Source organism: Molossus molossus, unplaced genomic scaffold, assembly GCF_014108415.1.
Source record: "Molossus molossus isolate mMolMol1 unplaced genomic scaffold, mMolMol1.p scaffold_m16_p_17, whole genome shotgun sequence".
Lineage (NCBI taxonomy): Eukaryota > Metazoa > Chordata > Mammalia > Chiroptera > Molossidae > Molossus > Molossus molossus.
Genome location: NW_023425352.1, coordinates 18,123,572 through 18,151,156, shown reverse-complemented (window position 1 = coordinate 18,151,156; position 27,585 = coordinate 18,123,572). Strand labels below are relative to the sequence as shown.

The window sequence follows — 27,585 nt, the reverse complement described above, 5'->3', positions numbered from 1 at the left end:
AGCCCTGCCCCGCCACACTCTTCCTGCACTGGGACACCTCCCTTTCCAGGAGCAGCCAGCCCTGCCCCACCACTCTCCCTGCGCTGGGACACCTCCTCGTCACGCCTGCAGAGGCACTGGAGGTCCGCGCGTGCAACAGAGCCTGGTGGATCTGCGTGGGCGCCTTTTCACTGGGTGACATTGTGTGTTAATCTGTGGCTCGGTTATGGGAACTGGCAGTGTGAGGAGGGACTGATGGGTTTCTCTTCCTCCGGCAGCGAAGAGAACCTGGCTGGGGCTCTGATCTCTCAGAACACTGCCGGGGCATGAACTGCACTGACAGTATCCTATTACAACGGAGTCGGAGGTTGGCAAGACAACATTTTAAGGTTTTTTTTTTCAAATGGGTGAAAACAATAGAGCCATAAATTCATAAAATGTGTCTATTCTTCCCTCTCCCCAAACCACTTCCCTCCTTGGCAACACCTTTGGCTGTGACCACTCTTGGCAAGAAATCCTGAGCTTTGCTAGATTTCTAAAGGCTCAGTCTTAGAGACAGGCCTTTTTCTGGGTGTCCCCAAACTCAGTTAAGAAAGAGATCTGTGCTCTCTCATGAGGTCAAATGTCCTTCAGACGTCCCCACTAGTACCCGGATTGAGGAGGCATCTCAATCCATCCAGACAAATGTCGGTGGACAGACTGGCTCAAACGAGCTGGCTCCAACGTTGCACAGGAAGGGTGGAACTCTACTTCAAAGCTTCAAAAGCTACCAAATAGCACAGTCGTGCCTGTCCAAACCCCAACCCCAATCCCTCCTTTCCAAAACTCCACTTGTCCTCGTTTTTGCTGCCCTTTCACGCAGATCATTAGGACCAGGTCCATCAAACTGTTCAAGGCGGCCGTTGAAAAGCAGTGACGCACACCGGGTAAGCAAGGTGTCTCAGGTGAACGCCGGCCTCCCGTGTTTGCCGGGGATGGAATTTCAGCTTGAAAAGGTGTTTTATCAACAAGCACTGGGGTTGACATTTAGCAAGCTCCCCGATTTCCACTCTAATTGCCAGTTTTGTACTTGGATACTTAAATTATGTATATATTCATGAGATTGGAAATCAGCCCTGACACTGGGAAATTTCAAGCACATGGAAATCCTGCCAAACCAGCATGGTATATAATGCTCAACACGTTCCTTATAAATAACTGAGTGCCTTTTTATTTAATGCAAGCCCTTGGGGAAGCGAGATGCATTAGGCAGGTATCAGTCTCCTGAGTGTTTGTGCTTGCAAAGAACTCATTTGAATATCCCCAGGGGGTTTGCATTTCAAGGATCCATTTATCTTTTATTTCAATTAGCCCTTTGACATTAAGGGGCTGCTAGGTCTATTCAAAAGCAAACGGAGTTACTGCAAAAGACAAATACTTTAATATTTAATGGTTTGCTGTTATTATAATCAATAATATTTTCTGAGCACAGCACATCTTCCCTGCTGCATTCATTCTGGTTCCATGGTACCTCTTAGTGATTGATTAAGAAGGCGTTCCACGCCAACTAAAGTGCCTGTACTTTTAGGTACAGAGAAGACACTGAGCGACTACAAAGGCAGACCAGTGTCTAAACCCAGCGATGCCACACCGGGCCGGCTGGTCTCGGATCTGTGACTAGTACCCTGGGTAGCACCCGCGCTTGCTGCGTGCCAGACGCGGTGCTCAGTGTTGGCGGATGTGATCTCAGCATCCTCCGACAGCCCTGGGAGGCAGGTACTGTTATTATCTCTTCCACTGTGCAGATGGAGAAAGTATACAGTTAAGTGACCTGCTGAGGGTCACACAGCCATGAACAGGGCCCAACAGAGCCGAGAGCTGATACTCTTACCCAGTTTGCTGTATCGTCCCTCAGTGGCGAGAAACCAGTACGACTGAATTTTGGACAATACTGACATTTACTCCCTTATCAAGTAGTCATTATTTCCCAGGACATGCTGGCGTTCCAAACAGGCATGAGAAGCTATATCCCTCTCTTAGGGTCCAGGCAGGAAAAAAGGGATTAAAAAGGAAAGAGACAGAGAGAGGGGAAAGAAATATATTAATATATTTTAAAGAATGGATATAAAACTGTGTAAATAAAATTTGGCACTGGTAGAGAGGAGAGAACCAAGAGTAGTTTTTTTATTTAAATGTACTTTTACGCCAGTTACTAAAACTCGATGCTATTCTGTGATATGCTATCAAAAGATGGGCAGTATAATTGTCCTCTTCTAGCAATATATGATTTAAATTCAAAGTCAGCCTTCGTCTGTACAGAGAATGCTGACTGTTAGCATTTGGGGTTTGAACTGTGTGCAAAGAGTCTCCTTATCAAAGCAAGTTTCCCCCCTTTCTAACCACGTTCTAGTTCTGCACGCCCCTTAGGCATATATTTCAAACTGTGGAAGGTGAGGCCAACAAGCATGCTTTGGAGGTATTTCTTCCATAAACTGGTTCTTTTGGAGTACAGAGGAGAGCAGGACCCGTGCAGGCAGGTGCCGTGGTCCCGCTGCTCCCCCAGGAGCTCCAAGGTCACCGGGAGGATAACCTTGCGAATATTCCAGAACTGCCGGAGAGAAGGGAGGCCCACCAAACGGTCTGGGAAGTCTTGTACTCCCTCCCCAGGATCGATCATTCATTTGGATGTACTTTTTAAATCACAAAAAAAAAAAAAGTAACATCTCCTGAAATAAAGGAGACAGAGAGACCCATAAACAGGAGAAAAATGAAGTCGATGGGAGGGGCAGAAGGAAAAGAAGAAAGTGATTTGGGGACTGACACAAAGCACCTTCCTTGTCCTGCAACATTTCTGTTTCACATTTTGTGAACAATGAACAATGAGAGATGGTCACGTTTCAAACAAAGCGGGAACACTTTTCTCAAAAAAAAACGAAAGGACCGATGGCCCTGGAAAAGCCATCCTTGGGACAAGAACAGCAGTCCGGAGTCCCGCAACACCTCTTCCAAATGAACACCTGCTCTCCAGTTCCCCATCGCTCTGTCCCAGCCCAGAGCTCAGCTGGGTTTCTTGCTTGTGTGTAGGAACTGAGGTCATGCTAGATGCGCCTCTGCATCCATGATCTTGGGGAGAAGCACACCCCATGGGACCAGAGAAAAGTGGTCCTTCGTGCGTCTGGTCAGGGGCACAGGCCGTTCTGCAGAGCCACCCAAAGAGGAACTGCTGTCCTAGATCAGCAGCTCGTGGGGCGTCTCCTCCCAAGCTCCTCACTAGCCTGAGTCTCAGGAGTGTCCACGTAGGTTTCACAACACTGCAGACCCCTCCCTTTCCTTTACCGATCACCCCATCAGGGCAACCAGCCCCCCACAGAGCGGCAGGAGCCCAGTGCCCCAGGATGGCCAGCAAAGCTAAAGTCTCTGTCTATTCTTGGACTTGCCTCCCACTTCTTACAGTTTCGTTTTCTCTCATTTTGAATGTTTCCCAACACATCATGTTTAGTGAGGTGTTTAAGACAGACTGAGAGAGGCCATTGGAGGCAGTGTTTCGTAGCATGGTTTGTACACTACTTTATTGCTAAATTAAAATAAAGATGTAATCTGGCAGATTCAGCCTGCTGCTAAGCCTGCCTTGGGTGTTTTCTGTATTGGGGCGAGAGTGAGGGCGTCTAGCAGCGAGGCGAAGGGCTGTCTCTCCCTCTGTCCTCCTACCTGCTTGGTTTCCTGACGCAAAGACACCAAGGAACCAGCAGAGTGTTTGGCCTGTGTACTGCTCCCGCTCAGAAATAGGCACAGCAATGCAGAAAGGAAAGCAAGGTTCCGGTGCTCCTATAATGAATGCCACGGAATTTTTCACAGGGTCCACAGTGACTTACTGTTTATTTGGAAGAAGCATAAGGGGAGTGACATGGTGTGACCATTACTCCTCTTTGCGTTTGATACAAACTTTCCATGTCTGTAATGTTTCTTTTTCTGGAGATGCCAGGGTTTCAGAGGCCTAACTCTAACTCCTATTTCTATGCTAAGTTCCCGAAGGTGCTTGCTAACCAGTCAGGCTACTGCTTTTATTTTATTTATTTACTTTTTTATTGATTGATTTTAGAGAGAGAAGGGAAGAGAGAGCAAGATGGCGGGAGAGAGGGAGAGAGACAGAGAGAGAGAGAGATTAATTAGTTGTTCCACTTATTTATGTATTCATTGGTTGATTCTTGTACTTGCCCGGATCGGGAATCGAACCTGCAATCTTGGCATATGGGGACATGCTCTAACCAACAGAGCAACCCGGTCAGCGCCCAGGCCACTTCCTTGAGAACTTCAGAGGGAAAGTTCTCCAGCCGTTCCCTCCAGCCATTCCAGGGGATCCACATGCCGATGCAAGGACACGTTCACCTGTTGGCAACCTCCTAGACACTGACTACCAGGGAGAGATTTCTCTCTCAAAGACAAAAGCCTACGACATCAAAACATCCTGACTGCTTGGGTTCTGACGGCATTTGGCCATTCACAGTTCTCCCTGGTGAAAGCTTTAAAAAAAACAAAGAAAACAATAAAAGCCTGGCTTGCTATGGAACTGATAGCCAGCAAAACCAGATCTTGGACCAGAAAGGACAATCCACTCAACAAAACTCTTTGAGTGTCTTACGATGCTCCCATCGCAAAGCCCCCAGCGGGGTGCGGGCACTCACGATGAAAGGCAATTGGAACAGAACCGCACAGCCCACATGGGCTCCATCCCACAAGCCAGGGACGCAGACCCTGTCCTCGGGAAAGCAAGCCAGTGGCAGGGAACGAAGGTGGTATGTATTCAAGAGCGAGAGGATCTGCCTGCAAAGACACCAGGGAGTGAACACAAGGCAAAAGGAGAGGGGGATTTTGCGCACGGGTGAGTTCTGAAGGAGCTGCCACCCACACGCAGTACCTTCTAAGGTACGTGGGGCCTGAAAATTCTGTTCGCCAGCAGCGCCAACCAGCACCGAGGCTGAGCTCAGAGCTGGGGGTTCTGCAGCAGCAGCAGCAGCAACAGCGAGAGCAGCCGTCACAGAAAAACTGATGAGCAATACTTACCTGAGTGAATAAACGTTCCTCTTCCGGGGCAAACACAGTCATCGGTCTGCCAACAGCAGCACGGGGCCCTCCTTGGTGCCCATAGCTGCATCTCATTAGTGCTAAAAGCTCCATGATTCATGGGTAATTGCCAGCTATTATTTCCATATCACTGACCCACCTGAGTGGCCACAGAGACTCTGAACTTGATTCCCAGACAACCCCATTAGCTAATGGCTCACGGGGAGGCCGCCGCCCGCGCCTCTCTGTGATTCCAGCCCTGTGATGTCGAGTTCTTCCCCAGCCCCTCCTCGTACCAACACTTTTCCTTCCAGCATGATTTCTCCTTCATTCTCTCTGGAGAAACAGAGGGGTGAGCAGAAATCTGCCCAACTGCTAATCTCAAGACAGCACCCTCAAGAAGGAGAAGCCTACCATTCTGGGTACGGCTTTATTCATTCACTGACCTTTACCACGTGACGCCAGTGCGTGGGTTTTCTCTTTGGGGACACTCATGAACTCTACAGAGCAAAGACAACGGTTAAGGCTTCTTCCAGCTCCTAAATGATAGAGTTCATTTGGTGTGTGGCCACAAAAGATACTTTTTGGTTCAGTCCAGGATGGCTGTGATGTCACCCTAACGGGTCTTCTTGCTTTTGACATTATACTACACCACATTTCATCATTACATTTCCAGCAGGTTAACTTTTGTAATCTATAGCTCTGGACACATCATTCCACTGGCCAACATTTTCAAAAGGTGCCAAATTAGAAACACAAAAATGATTTTGCCTAGCAACCTAACAGTCAAAAACAGTCCACGATAATCAAGATTCTGTTCCAGAAGTATATAATTAGGATTGCCAAATTCTGGTTTCAGCCAGAGTCGAATTCCCAATCACGGTTCGTCTAACTTTGTATTATGGTTTGTGACATCCCTCTTGTGTAACTGTGTGTCCCCCCAAAAGAAATACGACATACTCATTAAGGTCCAAGTGAAATCATTTCATAAGATCATCTCCTGAACTCTGGGCTGCCCATTTCATGTAATCAATTCAGCTATCTAGATTGGGCATCTACTGAATGTGAAGGAGGGCACTGGTGTTGTGGCCTCTCCTAGACTCTTGGGGGACTTGTGGGTATTGCATCTGCTCTCCCCAGATGGACTGAATGGCCCTGCTATGGGGATATGATACCAACACTACAGCATGCAAAGCACTGGAAATGCACGTGGAGTCTAATATTTGTGTTTTTATCGATCTTTTTGGAAGTGCACCTGCTATTATAATGATCTGCATGAACACATGTTACAGCAAAGGAAGCCAACACTAAACACTGCTCACTGTATGTGGCTGAGCTGGGCCCAGCCCGGACGTCCTGCCTCTTCCGGGGCTACCCACTCTGCCGCAGGGGTCTTGGGAGCGTGCTGGGACCAAAAGGGTTACATCCTGGGCATCTTCTGAGCCCAACTGCAAAGACGCATAGAGTTCACGTCGCCAGGCAAATCTGGCCTTCGCTGTGCCTCGAGCATCACGTGGAAAATTAACCAACTGTCAAATAAGATACAATAGCCCAGCAGGTTAAATGGCTAATGTCCGGCGTCCTGAGCTCCTCCGCCTGGCCTGTGGCAGCGCCCGATCCTGGACCAGAGGCACGGGGGCTCGGCTCCAGGAACGAAACTGTGCATTCTGCTGACAGGGTAGCCCGGCTGCTCAGGAGGAAAAAAATACTAATTGTAAATCTTTTCTATTTTTAGACTTAATGTGCATTTTATTTGGCAGTAAGGGCAGCATGAATACAACTCCAGTCCCAAGACTTTCAATTTGCTTCCTATAAAATGCGCAGATCAGTAGGGACCTTCAGGAAGAAACCCCCCAATCTCCACCATCTCTAACTAAGACCCTGCAATCTCCCCCTCATTCAGGTCAGCCCACACGCCTCCAAATACGTGTGACTTCTGACACGTGAGCCCTCTGAGGGGAATTCTAAGAATGACTTTCTGAACTGTGCGTGTCACAAACAGCATCCCAGTATTTCCCTTTGGGCTTCTGTGGCTAGAGTCCCTCTCACACTTGCCTATGTATATTCTGTTCATTTTAATTTTAATTTAATTGTATTTTCTGTTGGTAGCCTTATAGTCCGCCTGGGAAGGTAAGGTCTTTAAAAGCAGCGGCTACATGTATTTCGTAGTGTATCTGTAGCAGAGAGTATATCCTGTATTTTATAATGTGTAACCCATAACATATAAACACATATATCACACACATACACACACAGGTAGAGACTCTGAGCAGCAAAACCCCATGCAAGGCTTTCTCTAAAAAGTGGAACTCCCCTTCAATCCGAGCAGCAGAGTAGAAAAGTCCCGAGACAACGTGGTTCTGAGGAATGCTATCTGTGTACTTCATTACCATTTTAGGAAATTCTTAATGTTCTTGGCCTTGGGGGATCATCCTTCCTTTTAAGAGTCTTACAATAGCTATCCTGGTTTTATATCTAGGAAAATGATCACCTCCCCACATACACAAAACACTGTCGAGTTCCACGGGGGTCAGGGGCTCCTGCAGCCTGAAACATCTACGTTAGAAACGGCCCCTCTGCAGTGAGTTCCTCCGTGTCTAGCTTTCCCTGGGTGCTGGGTTAGATGTGCACAAGCTCAGGCCACGACCCGAGACACTCCTGCCACCGGTCACCCCCCCGGCCACTGCACAGAACAACGTGCTCGTGGAGAAGAAACGTAGAGATGACTGCCTAGCGGGCTTCTCCCTGGAGAACGTGACCACTGTCTCAAACGAGGTCCTCGGGCCCACCTTTTGGTCTTGGCTGTATGCCAGGATCCAGTCCTCCTGCTTGGGGTGGAAAAGCAGGCTCTGGATGTAGAAGTTCAGCCGGTACTTCTGGTAGGTCGCTCCTTCATCTGAGCTGATCAGTAAACTGCTCTCGATCTCCGGATCCGTGAGCAACATAATCTGCAGCAGAGAATTGTTGGGGAAAGATAACAACAGGACGTTATATTTCCAGTTTCCAACCACTGAACAATGAATGAGCTAAGATCTTTGACAAGGGAGGAAGAGGAGCAGGCGAGGAAGACCAGGCCAAGCAGCAGACCTGGCCTCTGCCAGGGCTGTTCCCCGGCCTTGACCCCCTGCCACTCAAAGACGTTCTCTCGGGAGCCACGCCAAGCTGGGAGGCCGGGAGAGGAAACAGGAGACTGCATTTCTCCGCTTCGATGGGGCTCCGGGTTGTTCTTTTCCCCCAGTGTTACTTCCTTAATCTAAAATATTTCCTACTGTTCCCCTAACCCCAGTCCTCCTTCCTGCTGTGCCTGGTTCACTTCACTTCGGGGAATTAAACAGCAAGACTCAGTCTGTCGTGGGAAAGGTGAGGGAATGGAGAGAGGACAGTGCTCACTGGATTTACAAAACTTTTTTTCCCTTTATTGGTTTTTAGAGAGAGAGGAAGTGAGAGGGAGAGAGAGATAGAAACATCGATGAGAAAGAACACTGATTGGCCGCCTCCTGCATGCCTCCTACCGGGGATTTGGCGCACAACCTGGGCATGTGCCCTGACCAGGAATCGAACTGGCGACCTCTTGGTGCATGGGTCGACTCTCAACCGCTGAGCCACACCGGCCAAACCACGTTCACTGGATTTCCTCACCTACACAGCCCTCCTCTTCCTGTCAACATATCCCACATCACCTGCCCTTTAGCCTGATCATCTGAGTGTGTGTCCAAGGCTGGGCTTTCTGAAGCCTTCTCTGAGAATTGTACAAAGGCCAATGTATCCCCTTCTAACCTATTCTGTGATTTACTTATTTATTTAGTTTACTGTCTACATACCCTCTACTAGACCATCAACTCTATGAGAAAAGGAATAGTTGCTCTTTCTCTCTGTTTGTCCCCCCAGGTATATTCCCAGTAGCTAGAGTGAGACCCAGAATGTATTATATACGTACTCAGTAAATATTTGTCAAACCAATGAATGAATGAAAAGGGCTTTCAGAGCAGTCACGAGGCCCTAGAAGGGTGCCCAGGACAGTGTGAGCACACAGGAATGGACCTTCCACACAGGGCGGAGCTGGCCTCCTCCCGGTCCTCCCTGGGCTGTCCACAGGACGACAGGCACGACCGACGCTTTGACTCTCCGGGACGGTTCATCCTGGTCGGAGCAGTAATGAACAACCCACAGTAGGAACACGATGGAGAAGCTGCCCTGAACACTGATTTTCATTCCCTCATTTTGTGCCTCTAGGAATATGTGATAAAGTACCTCGTTCCTGACTCTGCGGGGCTCCTTCCCCTCAGTCAAAGTACACACCTAATGCCTCCAGACAGGTGGCCCTAATGCTACCTGCCGACTTCCTCCCCGTCAACGTCTTAATTGACACTCTCTGAGTTTCGTTCGGAGGAGCATGAACGATGTGCTTAATGTGAGGCTGTATGAAGAGAGATCACTGCAGCCTGCGGTTTTTAAAGACTACCAGCCAAGGAGGCAGCAGTTCTAGGCGAAGAAGAGCAGGAGAGAAAGGAAAAATGAAACAGAGCCACACATAGAAGGTAGAGAGAGCGCCGGGCACACACGGGGATTTCAGCAGCATTGGGAGGCTCAAACCTCGGACGGTTAGTGCATCTTCAAAAGCGGTCCCCTGTCACTGCAACGTCACGAGGACAGATACACTCGGCCTGAATGGTCTTTACGTCCTTCGGGCGACTTGAAGGTTCCTTGCTGTTCTTTCGACCTCCCCCCACTCCCCTTTTAAAAAGATTTTTTTAAATTGATTTTCAGAGAGAGAGAGAGAGAGAGAGATGTAAGAGCAAAACATCCATTAGCTGCCTCCTGCACGCACCCTGTCAGGGGTCCAGCCTGGAACCTGGGCATGTGCCCTGCCAGGAATCTACCCGGCAACCTTTCATGCACAACGACACCCAGACAAATGAGCCACACCGGCCAGGGCTCAACCACCCTTCCTGAAGAGGAGAAAAGGGTCTGGGAGCAGGGACTGCAATGCTGTGGCAGTCTGCTGTACTCCAGACAGGACGCAAAGCCCACACAAAGTTGGAGACTAATTGCCTCTCAATCCATGTTCCGGTGAAGCCCCGTCCAACCATAAATTCTGACCAAGTAATCGTCTTCCTGTCTGGGGCTCACCAAGCTGCTGGGGCCCCCTCCTGGCATGGGGCCATCAGGAAATCTGCTAAGTACAAACTCACATGGCTTCATTAAAATCTCTTGTGTGCTTTAAACAAGGATGTTCCAATGGCTGCTAACTTCGGAAGAATATTTCCAGGTGACTTCCTATTGCCTAGCACATAAAAGCTGTTGTTTTTCAAACAACAAATAAGTCGTCAAATGATCATATTGCTTTGTGTCTCCAACCACAATTAACAATAATATATAACAAGCTTTCCGCAGCACTGCCAAGAGTAATTTCCATAATAATATGAAGAGGCTCGATTTTACGGAGCACCTACTGCCTGGGCCAGGTGAGTCCCCCTCTGGTATTCTGTTTCCCGCTACCGGAATACAGTTTCCTCTCTCCCCGTGAGGACAGCCCTCTCCACCTGCTTCTCCTGGCAGACCGCTTCGCAAAATAAAAACACCGTGCCCACAGAATATCCTCCAATCAAGCTGATTTTTAGTTATCATTTATTTTAAATGTTTCTGATAGCCGTTTGTGGTCTAAGCCATGAGACTGTATATTGTATAAGATAATTCTGCATCCAGGAAATACTGAATAAGGGAGGGTGGAGGCAGAATAATGCAAATCTTTTTCAAACAGATGGCTAAAGAGTGAATAAATAAAAACTGCTGGATTCCGTAGCAGATTTTTTCTGGGTACTAAAAATATGTGGAATAAAGTCTAACCTTCCCTATACAGTCCTCCCCTGAAACCCTCTATTTGGGAATTTGATGTTTAGAAATGATGAAAGATGCTAGGAAATCCCCCCTGTAAGATTTATAAGTGTGTTGTGTTACACAAACCTTCCAGTGGTTCTTCTCTCAAACCTCTGCTCAGATCCGCTCGAAACAAACAGGTCAATCGGGATCTATTTTTGTTTATTGCACAAATTCTGTAAGACCACCAGGAAACTTGAAAATCAAAGAAAAATAAACTGTTCGCGACACTGTCCCTTCAGCAAGTTAAGCGATGTTTATGCTTCCTTCTACTCTTCCACAGCTATACATTGTATCATAGATTTTTTTTTATTCTGCTCTTTTTCACTTAAGATTTTAAATGAACATCATTGCCTATATTCAAGTCCAACGGAATGAAAAACACACAGATGCATGTACACTCATTCATACACATCACTGCGTGGCATCACTTCATCACAACCTTCCACATAATGAGGTTGCAAGGGGTGCGGCGCGTGAACCATAGAAAGTATTTCATAAATTACTGATAACTAAAAGTAACATCTTATTATTTCAGTCTTTAAATTAAAATTTTTCGTGATTTTTATTTCAAGTGGGTTGAGGTGTGTTCTGTCATTTTGTAGGTTACTAAAATTAAGTAAGTTAATAAGTAAATCAAGTCTTCAAGCAAGCTATAAATAAAAAATGTTGAGCCCTGGCCAGTTTGGCTCAGCGGTTAGAGCGTTGGCCTGCGGTCCGGAGAGACTCGGGTTCGGTTCCCGCTAAGGGGATGTACCGCGGTTGCAGTTTGTCCCCGGCCCTGGTTGGTCGTGCGGGTGGCAACCACTCGATGTGTCCCTTTCACATCGATGTTTCCCTCTCTCTCTTTTCCTCTCTCTCCCTCCCACTCTGTCTGTACAAAAAATGGAAAAATGTCCTCGGAAGAGGATAAAAAAAAAGAAAAATGTTGAACCTATTTGAAAAAAAAAAACATGTAAATGATACAGGCGATCCAACCTTCAGACACAAATGATGTCATTTATAAATAGATGCGTTCTATCTTCCCAGGAAGGTATTCCACTGGGAAATAGCCAATTGGCAACTTCAGGTTGGTGAACACTCAGAAGTTAGTAGATTACACTCCTCACACATGTCCAGTGGCTCACACAGGCTGCCTACTCCTTCAGCCCTTCAGGTGACTTTCAATAAATGGTGTTTTATTGTGTTTAATCCTCTGCATTCTGGAATATGATCTCAATGAGAGAATTTTGGGATTTTTTAGAGGCATGAACCCAAACTTTGCACAATTCCTGAAGTGAGCTCTCTAAAAAGAGGGGTCGTTATTTGCCTGGCATAGAGCTTGGTATCCAGTAGAGGTCCATACATCTTGGTAACTGAATGAACAAGGGAATGAGTGAATAGGCCAATCCTCTGCATCCCTGTGACCCTGGGGATCTGAGTCCCTCTGAAATAAACCCCTGCCCTTCTACTTGGAGGCAAGGAGGGTGGAAACAAGGGGAAGAGTCTGTCCTTAACAGGAAAGCAATTGTTCTCTGTTCAGATCGGCCCATGAGCGATTTGAGCCAGTTTATGGATGCCCCGCAGGGTGGGCAGAAGCCGCATTGACCGCATCTGCAGATGAACTGTTTTCTATAGAAAGTCAATGACGGCAACACAGGCTCCGCCGCCCAACTCTATGAGATCATTCATCATCCACTTCGGGAGAAGGAAGAACTTTATTTGTTTTTCCTAGAGGTGACAAATGAACATGACATGCAATTTATAGATTTCAAAGACGTCACTTCTCACTTCATTTAGTATTGGTCCTTTTGACAGCTTAGTGTCATCAAAAATGAAATGGATCTTCACTGTCTTTGACTTGCCCCAGATTCAACATATGGTTACATGTAATTCTGCAAAAGGTTGGTTGGGAGCTCTCTGAGCTATCTAGGTTTTCTGCTAGGGACAGTCTTCCTACAGAAATGCCACTACTATTTAGTTTTCCAGATTCTTTTCCTAGGTGTGTTGTTCTTGGAATTCCATCATTTACCTGTTTAGATGGGGTGGAGTGGATAAGGAGCAGCTCCACTACCTGTAGGCATATACTTTATCTCCCCATCTCTTCGGTCCTAAAGCAAAGAACACTGATTTTATGTTTTGTTCATTTTTTGTTTTTGTTTTCTCATTTGTCTACTCCTTGTCATCTGTGGACTGGAATCAAGAGGAGACAATGTACTGGGATAGCTCTCTTGATTTGCTGAAGGCTTAACTCAAATTCAAATGCCCATATCCCAGGTGTGTAGTAAGTACTTTTCACAACGATAAGGACAATGGCAATGAAAAATTGCAATAGCAAGACTTAGGCACTCCGGTTATCTACCCACTTTATCCAAACAAAGTTCTATCTAGAAACAATATAAAGGGCTATTTGCAAACTCCTGGCTTTAATATTAAAAATAAATTAAGCAAACTGTAATCAGAGCAATTGAGTCATTTGCTGACCACTGCAGGTGATGAGCTGCCTATTCCCAATGTTAGCTTAGCATGTATCCTTCCCAGGTGAATTGAAGGTGAGAGCAACGCGTGCTTATCTGTTGGTGATTGGAGGGCAGTATTAAGGGGAGTTACACCGGATTCCAGAATTATCCATGAAAAGAAAATCACTGAAATACAAAAAGTAGTGAGGAAAAGGGAAAAAACCAAATAAATAGAAAAATGTTCAAATAAGTGTACACTGATAGAAAACATCTGTAGAAAGATGGACCCCGTGTACAATCACTCATCTTAAATGCTACTTCCAACTCCCCAAACTCAGTGAAGCTCACTTAATGCACCACCCATGGTCATTAACACAAAGTAGGGTCATTTGATACTAAGAGACCAAGAAAATGTTTGGGCAATAGACCATCTATCTGTGATCTGCACATTAATTCAATGAAATTGCTAGAAAAGCTTGGCATTGCATTCTAAAGAGTTCATTCTGTGAGTTTACTTTTAAAACTACTTTTTAATGTGGGCCCAGAGACTTATATTTTTTAGGGAAAATATGAGTTTTCAAGGAGTGTATAATACTATTTTAGTTCTTCACATGTTTCTTACTAGCCTTGTCAGAAGACCACACTTATTATTATATAACATGTATGATAATTCATCCAATACTCCTTTTGCCCAACTGTATAGAGTACACAGGAGAACAATACGGTTCGTAGGAATGACCACATATGGGCTACACTCCTTGGAAGACAATTCAAGAAAGTTTATAGCAGATGTCTTCTAATTTATCTTGGGATTACTGAACACAACCCTTTCCTGAGTCAACTTTGAGACTCGTAAACCAAACAGCACCACAGCACTAGGAGACTCTGCTTCCTTGCTGACCACCACGGAGACACACGCCCACATGTTTGGGTGGGTTGATCCGCAGGGCTGCCCGTGGAGTCCGTGAACCACAGACGTGTTTTCCACAGGAACAGCTCTGACCAAATCCTAAACCCGACCCGAGTCAATGCTGCCATGGGTGTGTGTACTTTCTCTGAAAAGGGAGAGTGTGCTTACTGAAGGTCATGCATACCATTAAAAGAAGAAGGGAAAGCAAACCATAAATATAAACTCTATCCACCTAAAACACCATCTGACTTCAAAGACAGATTTGAGTGTCATCTCCGCCACCGTGAAGAGCTCATAGCTCATTGAATCTTTTCATGAGCTTCAGTTTTCTCTTGGAGGACAGTGACACTATAAAGACGTTTACATGTATTGAACATCTGTTGGGTACCAGGCACTCCACTAGACCTTTAAAATATGTTACTTTATTATATTGTTAAAAAATACTTCAACCAGATATTATTATGTCCACTTGACAGTTGGGGAGATGAGGCTTGGAGAAATGAGGCCGCTTTCTCCAGGCCACACAGCCGATGGGTGGGAAAATGATCCACGCGTACACTGCAGGCGCTGTGACCATCGGCTCGTCTGCGTGGAAGCAATGCTGACTTTTGAGCAAATGTTACTGTTATGACTTCACAAAGGATGGCACATTTAGCACTATATGTTCTGCTAAAATGTGATGGTGGAGTTCTGAGAGAGAGAGAAGACTTTCATTATAAATATCTCACAAAAATTTCGCCCGGATGAGAACAGGGGGATGTACAAAGTAGCTACATAATGGAGGCTCCCACTAACGAGATGATCGGTAACATATTCCTGAAGAAATACATATATTTTTGGCTTTAAATATTAATCTATGGAATCAAAAGAGTCCTGTTGCACACTCAGATTTTGCCCGATGGCCCTGGCCTCCTTTATACTATCCTTCTAGCCTCGCTCCTCTGAAAGACTGTTTTATGTGCTTCGTCATGAGGATGGGTGAAGACCAGGTAAAAAGCTCTGTCCTCGTGATAGCATAGGACGGAAACCAACACTTCCCCGGTAGCTAGTTCTCACGGAAGCGTGTGCTCAAACCAATCAGAATCAGCACGCTATCACTGTTTTCCTAATAAACTGATCTTATGTCTAATTGGCATCTAAAATATGAACTCATTTTGCCAGAGAAGCCATTATCACCATATTAAGGGGATGGTAGAAAATACGGAATATTCATGAACGCTTAGCACTGTGTCATCTGTTTCTTAAAAATGGCATTTCAGAGGAAAAGAATGATGTACGAATTTGAGAGACATTTTTATTATTGCAGTTACTATGGAGACTGATCAAATACCTTGAGAATATTTGAGCCTTCTTAAATATCTCAGCATTATTCGATAGCCTCTGCTCAAACTCAATCAGAACACACTTTCATGGTTATTACAAGTCCCAAAGTAAATTCTCTCTTAAATCCCGAAAGATCTATAAATGCCAAAAGGTTACATCATTTTAAAATGTTAGCTGCTATCAGAAGGAGCTGAGATACAGCGAGAAATGGACATTCATCTTCTCTGCTCACAGGAAACTTTACAAGAAATGATGTTCATTTAATGATAAGAAATCTCTTTATTCCACTAGAAATGATAAAGGAGAGAAGGTGAGGAGAAAGAGAGAGAAGCTACTGGTATATTTTAACATCGATTTAGGTGAGGGACACAGCGTTTTTGGTGAAATCTCGAAGTTGTACACCTGATTGGAGAGTTTGAAAAAAATGTCAAGCAGAAATTCAGGGAAATGAAAAGCGCCCACAGGAATGAGTTCCTTCTAAAAATGAGTGAACAGACTGTCCTCACGTTCTTCATTCCTCGCTGTACTGTATCCGCATCCTGCCTGGCATGGTTAGTGCACTCGGCTTAGTGCTTCATGGCGAGCGGGCAAACCCAGTAGGATGCATGGGGAAGGGTAACAAAGTCTCGGCCACATGAGACCTTGCTAATGCCTTTGGCTGTGAGCTTTCCCGAGAGGATGATGGACACGGCCAGGGCTGTGTCTCCAGCAGGATCTGCAGGTCAGTGACGCGGGGGTCGCCTGGGCCCCTCCACTGCAGGGCTCTCAGCAGGACAAGGCTGAGGGGCAGCATCAGGAAGAGGGACTCCTTTAGCAAGGAGACCTGCTTCAGGTGTCGAGTGACAGACACTCATCATCTCGAGTTGTTTCCGAGAGGCAGAAAGGGGCGAATGTGCTGAACAGACCTGGCCCTGATTGTAATTACACTCTCCTCTTCTCTCCCTTCAGCCGGACCAGGCGACAGAGCACTGCAGTGGTTTAGGAAGTTTTTGTCATGATTTTTTTTTCTAGGCAGTTCTATATCTTGGCCAATTCCAGCTCAAAATGCACATGTCAGCCGTGGTAGTTGTTCTGTGGTTAGAACATCGGCCTGTGGACGGAAGGGTCTTGGGTTCGATTCCCAGTCACGGGCATGTACCGGGTTGCAGGTTTGATCTCTGGCCCCGGTCAGGGTGTGCGCAGGCAGCTGATCGATGTGTCTCTCTCACATCAATGCTTCTCTCTCCCTCTCTCTCCTTCCTTCCCTTTCACACTCTCGAAAAATCAATGGAAAAAATATATTTGGGGTGAGGAATAACAACAACAAATGAATATTTCAGAAGCAGCTGAATTGCTACATTTTATTAAAAAGAAAAGGACCTCTGTTCCATTACTTTATTGCTATGTAATAAACTACCTCAGAACAGTGGCTGAAGACAACATTATGTGCTCATGGTTCTGAGTCGGGAATCTGGGAAGAGCTCAGTGGGGTAGGCAGCTTCAGATCCACATGACAGCAACATGGCGGTGGACCTGCAGGCCCCACCTCAGAGATGACTTCTTCACCCACGTATTGGCCTCAGCTTCTCTCTCTGCGTGGAATCCCATCCTCTGGCCCTCTCCTTGTGGCTTGAACTTCACATACATCACACCTTGACAGTAGTTGGATTTCGTGATCAGTGGCTGGCTTGTCCCAGTGTGAGTGTCTTAGGAGAAGCATTTCAAGGGTCTCAAGTGGAAGCTGCCAGGATTCTAATGACCTGTCTTCAGAAGTCCCAAGACATCCATTCTGTATCATTCTATTGGTTAAACAAGTCACCGACTTTGGGCTAGACTGAAAGGGAGGAGAAAAGCAGACTCCGTCTCTGAAGGAGACATACACATGTGCATGCACACATGTGTAAACCCATACACACACACAGAATGGCAAGTATGATGGCAGCCATCTTGAAACTATATGACCATAATTTTCTGTACAAATTGTCCCTTATAGTGAAAAAAAGGGGGTTATGATAAAAAGATACTACTTTATATGCCATATGAATAACAAGTTCTTCCCGTAATCATACTATATCTGATATACAGAGAGCTTGAGGTTATCAGATTTTTTAAAATTTTATTTTCATGAGCCCCTTGATTTTATTTTGTTTTGTTTTTATATGTAACTTTTACTTTTATTTTTAAAAATGTATCCTTATTGTTGAAAGTATTACAGATGTCCCTCCTTTTTTCCCCTCCATTGAAACCCTCCTCCCTGTTGTTCCTGGCCCTGCCTTCGCCACACTATTGTCTGTGTCCATTGGTTATGCATCTACGCATGTAAGTTATTTGTTTATCTCTTCCCGCTCCCCCCGCCGCCCCCCTTCCCTCTGAGGTGTGTTGGGCCATGAAATAGTTCTGTTACTTTAAACTTTTGAAAGCTGTAAATTCCTAATCTGGTATCAGTTCAAGGCGAGTACTTATTGAAGACCAAGTGAATTTTACTGTTACTCAGGCTCAGAGACATCAACAGACCACAGTTCAAGGAAGTGCAGCCTGTGGATTTTCAGGATGCACCAATTACCCAGGTTCCTTTGCAGAAGGGCAGAACTGTTAAATGCCCATTGGAGGTACATGACTAACTCTTTAAGAAGAGTGCCTATATCTAGGCATTGTAATTCCACCATTCAATTTAGAATACGACACCATTAAAAAATAGGTTTCATAAAGTAGTCGTTGTCCCTTTATGTTCACAACAAAAGCACCAATATCAATTACAATATAACCTAGCAACTCAAAATAGAATACTTATTGTTCTCGTGGGTCTTGAAATAAATCGATTGACTTTTACGTAGCCTTGGACCAACAAAAACAACAAAAGGTCACTTGGTTCTGAGGGTGAACAGATGAATGGTAAATGTGTCCCAGAAACGTACAGTGAGTTTGATTTTTATCATGTTCAGGCCTGCACAAAAATCATCCAAAATTTTTATTTTATGTTTCTTATTTTATATGCATCCTGCTACTATGCCAACCCTATAAAACAATCATCAGCTCCAGGTTACTGCCAACAGGGAATCCACACGTTAAGAAAATAGCCACAAAATCGATCTCTTGACTTCAGTGATTATTTCTCAGCACCCTGATTCAAAAGGAACAAAAGGGTTAAAAAAAAAGAGAGAGGGGCTTCTAAAAGAACAAAAACCTGTCTTCAAAGAACATTAGCAAACAACACAATCTTTTATGTGTTTGGGTTAGTATCTTTTGTGTACAACTGCTCAGAAGTTAGCATGCTCAACAATCAAAATGATCAAGGTGCTACCATGCAAACCAGGTATAACAGTGTCATTCTGTTTTGTGACTGTACCAAAGCATTAGAGACCTAGATTCATAGTCATGAAGGGTTAAATATGCCCATGAGGATGTACCACTCACAAAGACACTATCACTTACAAAGTTGGCTGATCTTGATTTAGAAGCTGCATTGACCATATGAGATATAGTTCATGGACATTTTGGCTTTCTTTGAATGGATCACAGACAGGGTGAATATATGTCATATTTTGTCCTGGGAAGTCCTGGTTTACCCTACTGCACCATCATAAATATTATTACCGACACACATCTCTGTCTTGGATGATAAATGACATGGTCATCCAAGTGAGAAGAAGATGTTTGAATCTTGTACCCTTAGAGAATATCTCTCAAAAGTGAATTTTCCAGGTAACTGAGCCATTTTTTTTAAAATACTGTCCATACTTAATGACAAAGAAATTCTCAGACTGATAGACTGACACCTTCCTTAACAGAATAGAGCAGATAGACAATCATTTACCTTTCACTGAAAGTAAGGGTCATGAAAATATATCTCAATTAATTCACTTTACCATAGGCTAGCAATGCTTTCTGGAGTTACTGAAGTGTGCTGAGCCCTCCCCTGCAAATTAAAGTTTTTATAGCTCCAATCATTCTTCTTACCACTCCACAACCCCATACCTTTCCACCGTCAGACAGGCTCCTACTAATATAATAGAAATCGTTCTCCCACATATAATATAAATAACTTCTTCAGACATATTTTATTGAATTAAAAAAACAATAGGATGGGGAAGGCAGGAAGAGATAAACCAAAGAAATACACACATGCGCGCGCGCGCACACGCCCACACACACACACACACACGCGCACACGCACACACACACGCACACGCACGCACACAACCAGTAGACACAGACAACAGGGTAGTGAAGGTGGGGTGGGCAGAAGCAGAGAGGAGGGTGTCAATGGGAGAAAAACGGAGGGAGGGACATCTGTAATACTTTCAACAATAAAGATACATTTAAATAAATAAATAAAATGAACATAGATTTTTAAAAAAGAAGACATTTCCTAAGTCAATCCTATCCTAAAACAAATGTATGCTTTTCTAGGTAAATATCTTGATCACCAAGTGAAGTCTCACCTGTAGAACACTGAGTGCCTTCCCAGTTGGTAGACATTTGAGACTTCCACGTGTGTGGACCAGCCTGTAATACGGGCAGGTTCTTCTTTAGAGCCCCAGTCAATCATGACCTTGTCCTCCAAAGGCCATGCTTTGTATGAGGCTACAGATTAGCCTTGTCACTGGGGAGCCCTCAAACCTGGCCCCTCCTCAGTGCACAGACCGCGGGTACTGGACCTGATTTCTTCACTTGGGAATAAAAGGATAAAGAGCTACTTGAAAGGTGTCTAGCTTTTGGAATGTCTATGCCAATGACACAATAATTTTTTTTCTTTTGAATTATTCATCTCATTTGTTTTAAAATGTGGTATTTTTGTTCAAATATGAGCAGAAATTAGCATGCATTCATTACAGAAAAAATTGAAAAATGTCTTCCAGAAAGTACGTAATAAAAAATCACTCAAACATCACTATGCAGATAATGATCACTAACATTTTGAAGTTTGCTTTCCCGATCTTTGGATCTTTGTTTCTATGTATATATAGGTTCACATATATGCATAACTCTGTGTGTGTGTGGACAGAGAGAAAGAGAAAGCTAGCAAGCGAGAGAGAAATTTGTAAAGCAAGAGGCTACCACATACCTTCTGTTTTTTAACCTACTTTCCCGCCTTTAAAACTACACTGCAAACATTCCCCCGGCTATTAAATATTCTTCTTTGTTATCATTTTTTATTGGCTGCATTGAATTGATTGTAATGGATAAGCCACTATGCAATCAATCCCTTATTAGAACATTTCCAAATTTCACTAATGTAATTTTATGACCTAATGTAGATTAATACTTCTGTATATCAATTATTATTTCTTCAAGTAATCTCCTTGCAGTAGAATTTATGGATCAAAGCATATAAATTTCATAATCCCTTTTGATACATATGACCAAATGCCTTTCAGAAAAAGAGAATAGGAACTCGGGGTTCCTTGGCAGGGACTCGGGAAATACCTCTCACCAACACTAGGTCTTTCTCTCTTTTTTTAGTTTTAGAATATATTCTAAGCTGACTGGGAAAAGAGGTACGTTTTGTGTCAATATGCGTTGCCAATCACAGTGAATTTTGCTTTCCTCCTCCCTTTCTTCCTTTTGTCATTTGTGATTAGTCATTTGAATATCCTCATTTGTAGATTGCCAGTTCATGCTTTTTCTTCATTTTAAATTATGATTGATTCTCTTTTTCTTTCTTTATTTTTTTTTAAATCTTCACCCGAGGATATTTTTTTCCATTTATCCTTAGATATAGTGGAAGGGGGGGAGAGAGAAAGAAACATCCATGCGAGAGAGACACATTGATTGGTTGCCTCCTGCACGACCCCAACCAGGGCTGGGGACAGACTGCAACTGAGGTACGTGCCCTTGGCCACAATCAAACCCGTGACTCTTTGGTCCGTGGGCCGATGCTCTTACCACTGAGCCAAACTGGCTAGGGTGATTCTCTTTCTCTTACTGATTTTTATTTTTTTTAAAAAGCAATAAAGTATAATTCTGCACATATTGTATACACATACCCATAGGTGAACTCAGGTGAGTTTTTCAAGTTTAAAGACAGCAAAGAAATAAGAAACTCCAAACTTTATAAAACTTCAATATTAGGGTTCCCTGAATAAAGGAACTGCAAGAAAAAAACAAAAACATTTCTCCATTTTTCACATCAATTCATAGGCAGAACGTCGTATCACCCATGTATCATAAATTGTAAGCTGCTAAACAGTCCACTGTACAAAGAAACACAACTTTGTTAAACTACTAGTTCAGAAGACTTCATACATACATGACGTTTTCCTTTAAGAACTGCACAGCGCTTCACAAATGCTAATGAAGATATTCTGACAGAAATGGAAGCAAATCTCAAGGGAGGGAAATCAGAGAGAGAGGGACATGTTTCTCCAAGATAATTCGAGGACATTTTTGGCACTTCTACATCTCAGAACCAAAAACCTGGTTCCACAGATCTTCATTGTAAACATTAGACAACATAATAGGCAGCTCTTCTAACCAGTGAGCACGGGCTTGGAGTGGTTATTAACAACACGTTTAAATTTGTCCAAAACACAAGAGAAAATGTAAACTAAATGGGATTTTTCCTCCTTGATACACTTGCACTAAATGCAATCGTATCATCTGTCTTGTCTACAGGATGTTTCAATAAAATCATAGAAATACCCTCAAAATTAAAATGGTTAGAATCCTTTTTTTAGTCATTCTAAGAACAAATAGAAAAACAGGAGTTTGGCAACAAAATGGTTGTTTTAGAACAATTTTTCACTCCTTGCGGGTTGGCCAGATGTTCTCCAATCAACCACTCATTTCTACTTTGTCCCCTCTAATTTATTTAAGGAGTGTTAGGCACCAGAGACAGCTACTGTGCTTGGGACGGAAGACAGAATGATGAATGGGACACAGAACGCCCGCTCGCCTGTGAATTCTTCTCCAGTCTACTCCCACACGGCAGAGAGAAAACCCAGCGGGAAAAGGACAGTGTGAGGTGCGGACACACACAAAGTATTATTTTTTTTTCCTTTGTTGATTTTAGAGAGGAAGGGAGAGGGAGAGAGAGAGAGAAACATCAATGAGAGAGAACATTGACTGGCTGCCTCTTGCATGCCCCCCATTGGGGATCGAGCCCACAACCTGGGCATGTGCCCTGACGGGGAATCGAACCGGCTACCTCTTGGTGCATGGGTCGATGCTCAGCCACTGAGCCACACCAGCCAGGCACACACAAAGTATCATGTGAACGATGTTCCTGATATAGGGGTGAAGGCAGCCATAGAACACCAGACACTAAACTGGGTTTTGCAGGACGTGGAGGTGTTTGACGGAGGGGCAGGGAGGGTTTTGTGATAGGGGAGTTAACATAAAAGCAAGGACAGTGAAGGGTGGACATGCATGACCTGCTCAGGTAACAACAAGTTCCTCAGGATGGCAGACGGCGTCAAGCAGTCTACAGCCAAGTTGAAAGTGCTTCACTAGTCATGCTAAGGGGTTTTGATTTAAGTAGCAAGAGAACCTCCTCATTCTGAGCCATCTATCCAGATTCACGATTTCCAAGAAGGAAATAGACTATGGCTCACTGAGTATGATCACTTTGGAGATAATACAGACTGTGGATAAGAGAAGAGAACATGGAGCTGGGGAGGTTCTTAAGACACTGTTGCAATGGTTCAGCTAAGAGAAGTGTGTCAGGAACACAGACAATCTTAGACCTAATCAAATATCCCTCAGCTGGGCAGCTGAGCATTACCGGAAGACTTCCAATCCACTGGGACTCCAAACATACTTTATAGCTATTTCTAGGCAAATCTATAAGCACTGGAGATTCTGAAACCGATTTTTCAGAAGCACACCCGTTAGGGAATTACAGCTGAGTCTGACAATCAGCACTCTCCAAGAATCCAACAGGAGGGGAGAATAAAGAAAACATATGTCTCCCCACTTTAACATTCACCAATGTAAATGAGCATATGTGCCTTTTCAATGCTCCACACATTCCTTAAGCCACAGAATGTGGAACTGCCACGAAGGAAACCATCAGGCTAAAGAGGGTCATTTCAGGGAGAGACGGTTTTCCTTGGCCAGCCGCGAAGCGCACCTGTCACACCCCATGTCCAAGGTGGACTCTGGCACCCCAGTTCTGTTTGAAGTAGATAATATTGGCCTGATGAGCATGGTTGACCAGCCGGTTTTCCAATCCCGTCCAGAGTTACTGGGACTATAATCCTAGGCTTCACCCTCAGGCACTGCCGCCCCCTCTGGAGAGGTCCTGTGTTTTCCAGTTCACCACCGTCCACACACCCTCCGTGGTCTTCTCGACCCTGAAAGCAGGCTTCTGTTGGCATTTGTCATCAATGAGATGACAAATAAATTCAGGGCTAAAATAAAAGGTAAGTATGTACTATTTACATCTTTGTCGCTGTTCAAAACGGGACAACAAGCAACTGATTGAGAGGATAGAGAGCATATTAAACACTAGAGTTATTCCTCATTTCTCCCAATTCATATGTTTTCTCTTTAAAAAAAAAGTGCCTGTGCTCAAAAAATCCCTAGTCTCATCTATAATCACCTGTGCAACCAGCAGGTATTTGAATTGAGATCATATAGGCGCTAAGAACACAGACTCACCTCTGTGAGTCCTCGTTCAGCTTGTCACCAGTCATGTGACCTTGGGAAATCACTTATTATATCTGATCCTTCCTTTCCATGGTTATGAAATGGGGCTTAAAATGCCCACTTCCCAGAGTATGTATCTGTGATGATTAAATGGAGCCAAAGCACTGAACACAGTGTTTTCTCAGTGAAATTAATTGTTATGACATCATGAAGACTCAATAGTCAAGGAAATTTCAAGAACACTAGAAAAAAAATTTTTTTTTTTTAATTTCCTTTGGTTTGCTAATGTCTCTGAAAAGCACATTCTGAAGCCAAAAGAGGAACATATATTTGTAACATTTGCCATGAATTCGAAGACAAAATCTGTTTTTGTTTTTGGAACTTCAAAAGAACTACGGCTCTGAGGAACATACTTTGGGGAACTACCAATCGATGGTCTACATTGCTGGCTCATATGAGACATGTAACATATGTTAGTTCACTCTTGCAACTGGGCTCTAGACTTTCCGTGGCTTTCGATCACGCATCACTTCTACACTTATATATGAGAACAAGGTACACGGCAATATGGATGGGAACAGGGTGCTGTCACTGGCTACATGGGTGGGGAGAAACTCTGGCTCTGTTGATCCTTTGTGTTTGAAGAGATGACCAAATTTGCATCTATTCCGAACGCATTTTTGTTGTTGTTGTTGTTGTTATCTTCGGTATGTATGGAAAACAAGATGTTTCCATACTCAAGTTATGCAACACGATAAAGCTAAAAAATTTGCTGCAACCGTAGGACGAAGAAAGAGGTCCAGTGTTCTGAATGTGAATGTCCGTGGGGGTGGGTGAACTGCTTGAGGGGCGCGGGGGGAGGCAGTGTGCAGCGGAGTGGGAAATGGGGTCCGTTTCTGCCACTGTCTAGTGTGGGGACATCGAGAAACTCACTCAACCTCTCTGAGCCTTAATCCCAACATCTTAAAATGTTGAGTTGGAACCAAAAGATATTTTTATTCTAGTGTCTCTTTCAGCTCAAACATTATATAATTTTTCTGGGGTGAAAGATACATTCTAATGAGGTGACAAGCAGACCAAATGTTAGTGAATCAAATCCTATATACCTATAAAAAATGTTATCTTCCCCCCAAAACACCATGTTTCATCTTTAATTGAGCTTGGCACTCGATGCTGATACTGAGAGTCTTACGTTTTGCCCTAATTTGGCAGAATGCATGAGGAAGACAGGCTATGTAAAAGAAGGCTGTGCTGTTTCTTTGTGGCAAGTGAAAGATTTCTTCATCTACACATTGGCAGTCAGATTTTCTGGAATCAAGGTAAACCTATGATAACAAGGACAGCAGAAAGAACATTTGTGCTAAATGGAAGCGTTAAATTGCAGGAATGTCAACATGCTTCTAAATCTAAGGTGGCACATTTTGGAGAAGATGTAGATCTTCTTGGCATACCACCTTTTTCAACAGTCCTTTATCAAATTTGTTTTTTCCCCCCGAAGGTAAATTCTTCCAGTGCTGCATTTACCCATCTACCCCATCCCACCAAGGCTCGGTTGCCAATGATACGGTACCTGCAAGATTGTATTTACTTCTCTGAGCTCAAAGGTAAAGGTCATTTTGTTTAGTAAAAGCTCTGCCTTGAGGTTAAATATGTTTCTTCATTTTTCCTAGAGAAAGGGGGAGAGGGAGAGAGGGAGACGGAGAGGGAGAGGGGGAGAGAGAGAGAGAGAAACAGAGAGAGAAACAGAGAGAGAGAAACAGAGAGAGAGAGAGAGAGAGAGAGAGAGAGAAAGAGAAAGCTTGGGAAATGGACACTTTCACTGATGAAGTAATCTGAAACTGAGTTCCCTGGATCCTAACAAAATTTAAATCGACTCATCTATAGCTGAACCAGAGTTTTCATTTGGAACCAAGAATAAATCTTACATGGAAGAGAGAGCACCTTCCTCTGATCGAACAACAACCGTTTTTCTCACTGATCAATCATCTTTACTCTATGAGATTCGGTAAGATTATCTACTGGGAAAACAGTGCCATTTTGCTCTGGCTCTTTCTGTCTGCATCTAGTTCATCGAGCAGCTCTGAGCATTTTGGAATTCACAGGCAACAGAACCCCACCTGAATTTCCAATTTGCAAATCCATCACTTGGCTAAAGGATGTTGTGCTCCGCGTCAGATTGAAAAGTCAACTGCATGATGCTGCAAACTTTGGGAACCTTGACCTGAAAAACGCCCCACGTTTTCAGGTCACAGCACCCACACTTAGGTGATTTTCATGACAACCGCGCGCGTTTTCCTCTAAGCTCTGAACACAACCCTTTTCCAATTCAGTGTCTCGCCGAGGCGGTTTGGGGCTGTGCTGGAATATGTGAAAAACAAAACATGGAAACAAACGGCCAGGTGCGGCCATGAATTTTTGAAGCAGGTCCTGCCGAAAAACACGCCAAACGAAACCCCTCCAACCACCCTTGGGGGGAACATCCATCTGAATGTTAGCCAGCACCGTCTCTATTGTGTCTCCACCAGCCCCAGACAGATGGCCGATTTGCTTTAACCACACTCAGCCCAGCAGCCAGGCGCTCCCAGGCGCTGGCTTCTGCGGGCTGGGGCTCGGCCTGAGCTGTCAGGGCACCGGGGATGGCGCATCACCAAGGTGGCTCACAGATGGAGAAATGAAAGCTAAGCACGCAATCCTCCGAAATATATATCTTAAGAAAAAGGAACCGGAGGCACAGATTGGCCAGAAAAGTAGAGCTATCAGAAACACAAAGTTGACTGGACCTTCCTTGGCAACAGGAGGCGCCATTTCTTAAGGGTCCTAGAACAGGAATGGCCTCTGTCACTTTATTCTTCCTTCTCCTTCAAAGAAGCCTTCGGTTCTCAGACGCAGCAGAGGTTTGGTGCCTGAGCACGGACTGTTGCAGGCACCGCGCTGGGCTGGAGGCTCAGGCAGTTTGCTCGGGGAATCAGGGCCCTCTGCCCTGCCTGTCTGCTGCAGCCCAGAGGACGCTTCCAGCCGGCTGGAGCGTCGCACGTGTTGTCTCGTTTGTCATCGACCTACAGTGAGTGGTGACTTCTCACACTCCAGCCCTAAGCTAGGGCTCCAACCTCTCCAGCAGGAAATGGTGGTCTCTTGGAAATCACTAAATGCACACGTAGGTCTCAGCCACCGTAGTTGGTCCATGCCCACTTCCATGAATCGTTTTGAAAAATAAAAAGTATTCCCTAGACAATACTTATCTAAAGCCAACATACACAAGACTTCATAGAGGTTGGTATGTGTCTTCCAGGACATTTCTATGATTATAAACAAACCACAGAAAAGGGGTCACTGTGTTGTAGGCCACCAAAGAACCCCCGCCACCACAGACCGAGGAGCCGAAAAGAGGATCAATCTTGGGAAGAAGCAGGAAGTCTCGCATGTCCTCAGCACGCTGGGTAGGAGGACCGT

At 44.6% G+C, this 27,585-nt stretch overlaps 1 protein-coding gene across 6 annotated transcripts in view; it reads right to left on the bottom strand.

The window, feature by feature from the left end:
- Positions 1-27,585, bottom strand: part of SORCS1 (sortilin related VPS10 domain containing receptor 1) — a 474,859-nt gene that overhangs the window by 165,351 nt on the left and 281,923 nt on the right. For all 6 annotated transcript variants that reach the window (XM_036264900.1, XM_036264895.1, XM_036264899.1 and 3 more), the window contains exon 4: positions 7,809-7,967. In XM_036264900.1, the coding sequence (XP_036120793.1) occupies positions 7,809-7,967 (159 nt within the window). The remainder of the gene's footprint in view (positions 1-7,808; positions 7,968-27,585) is intronic.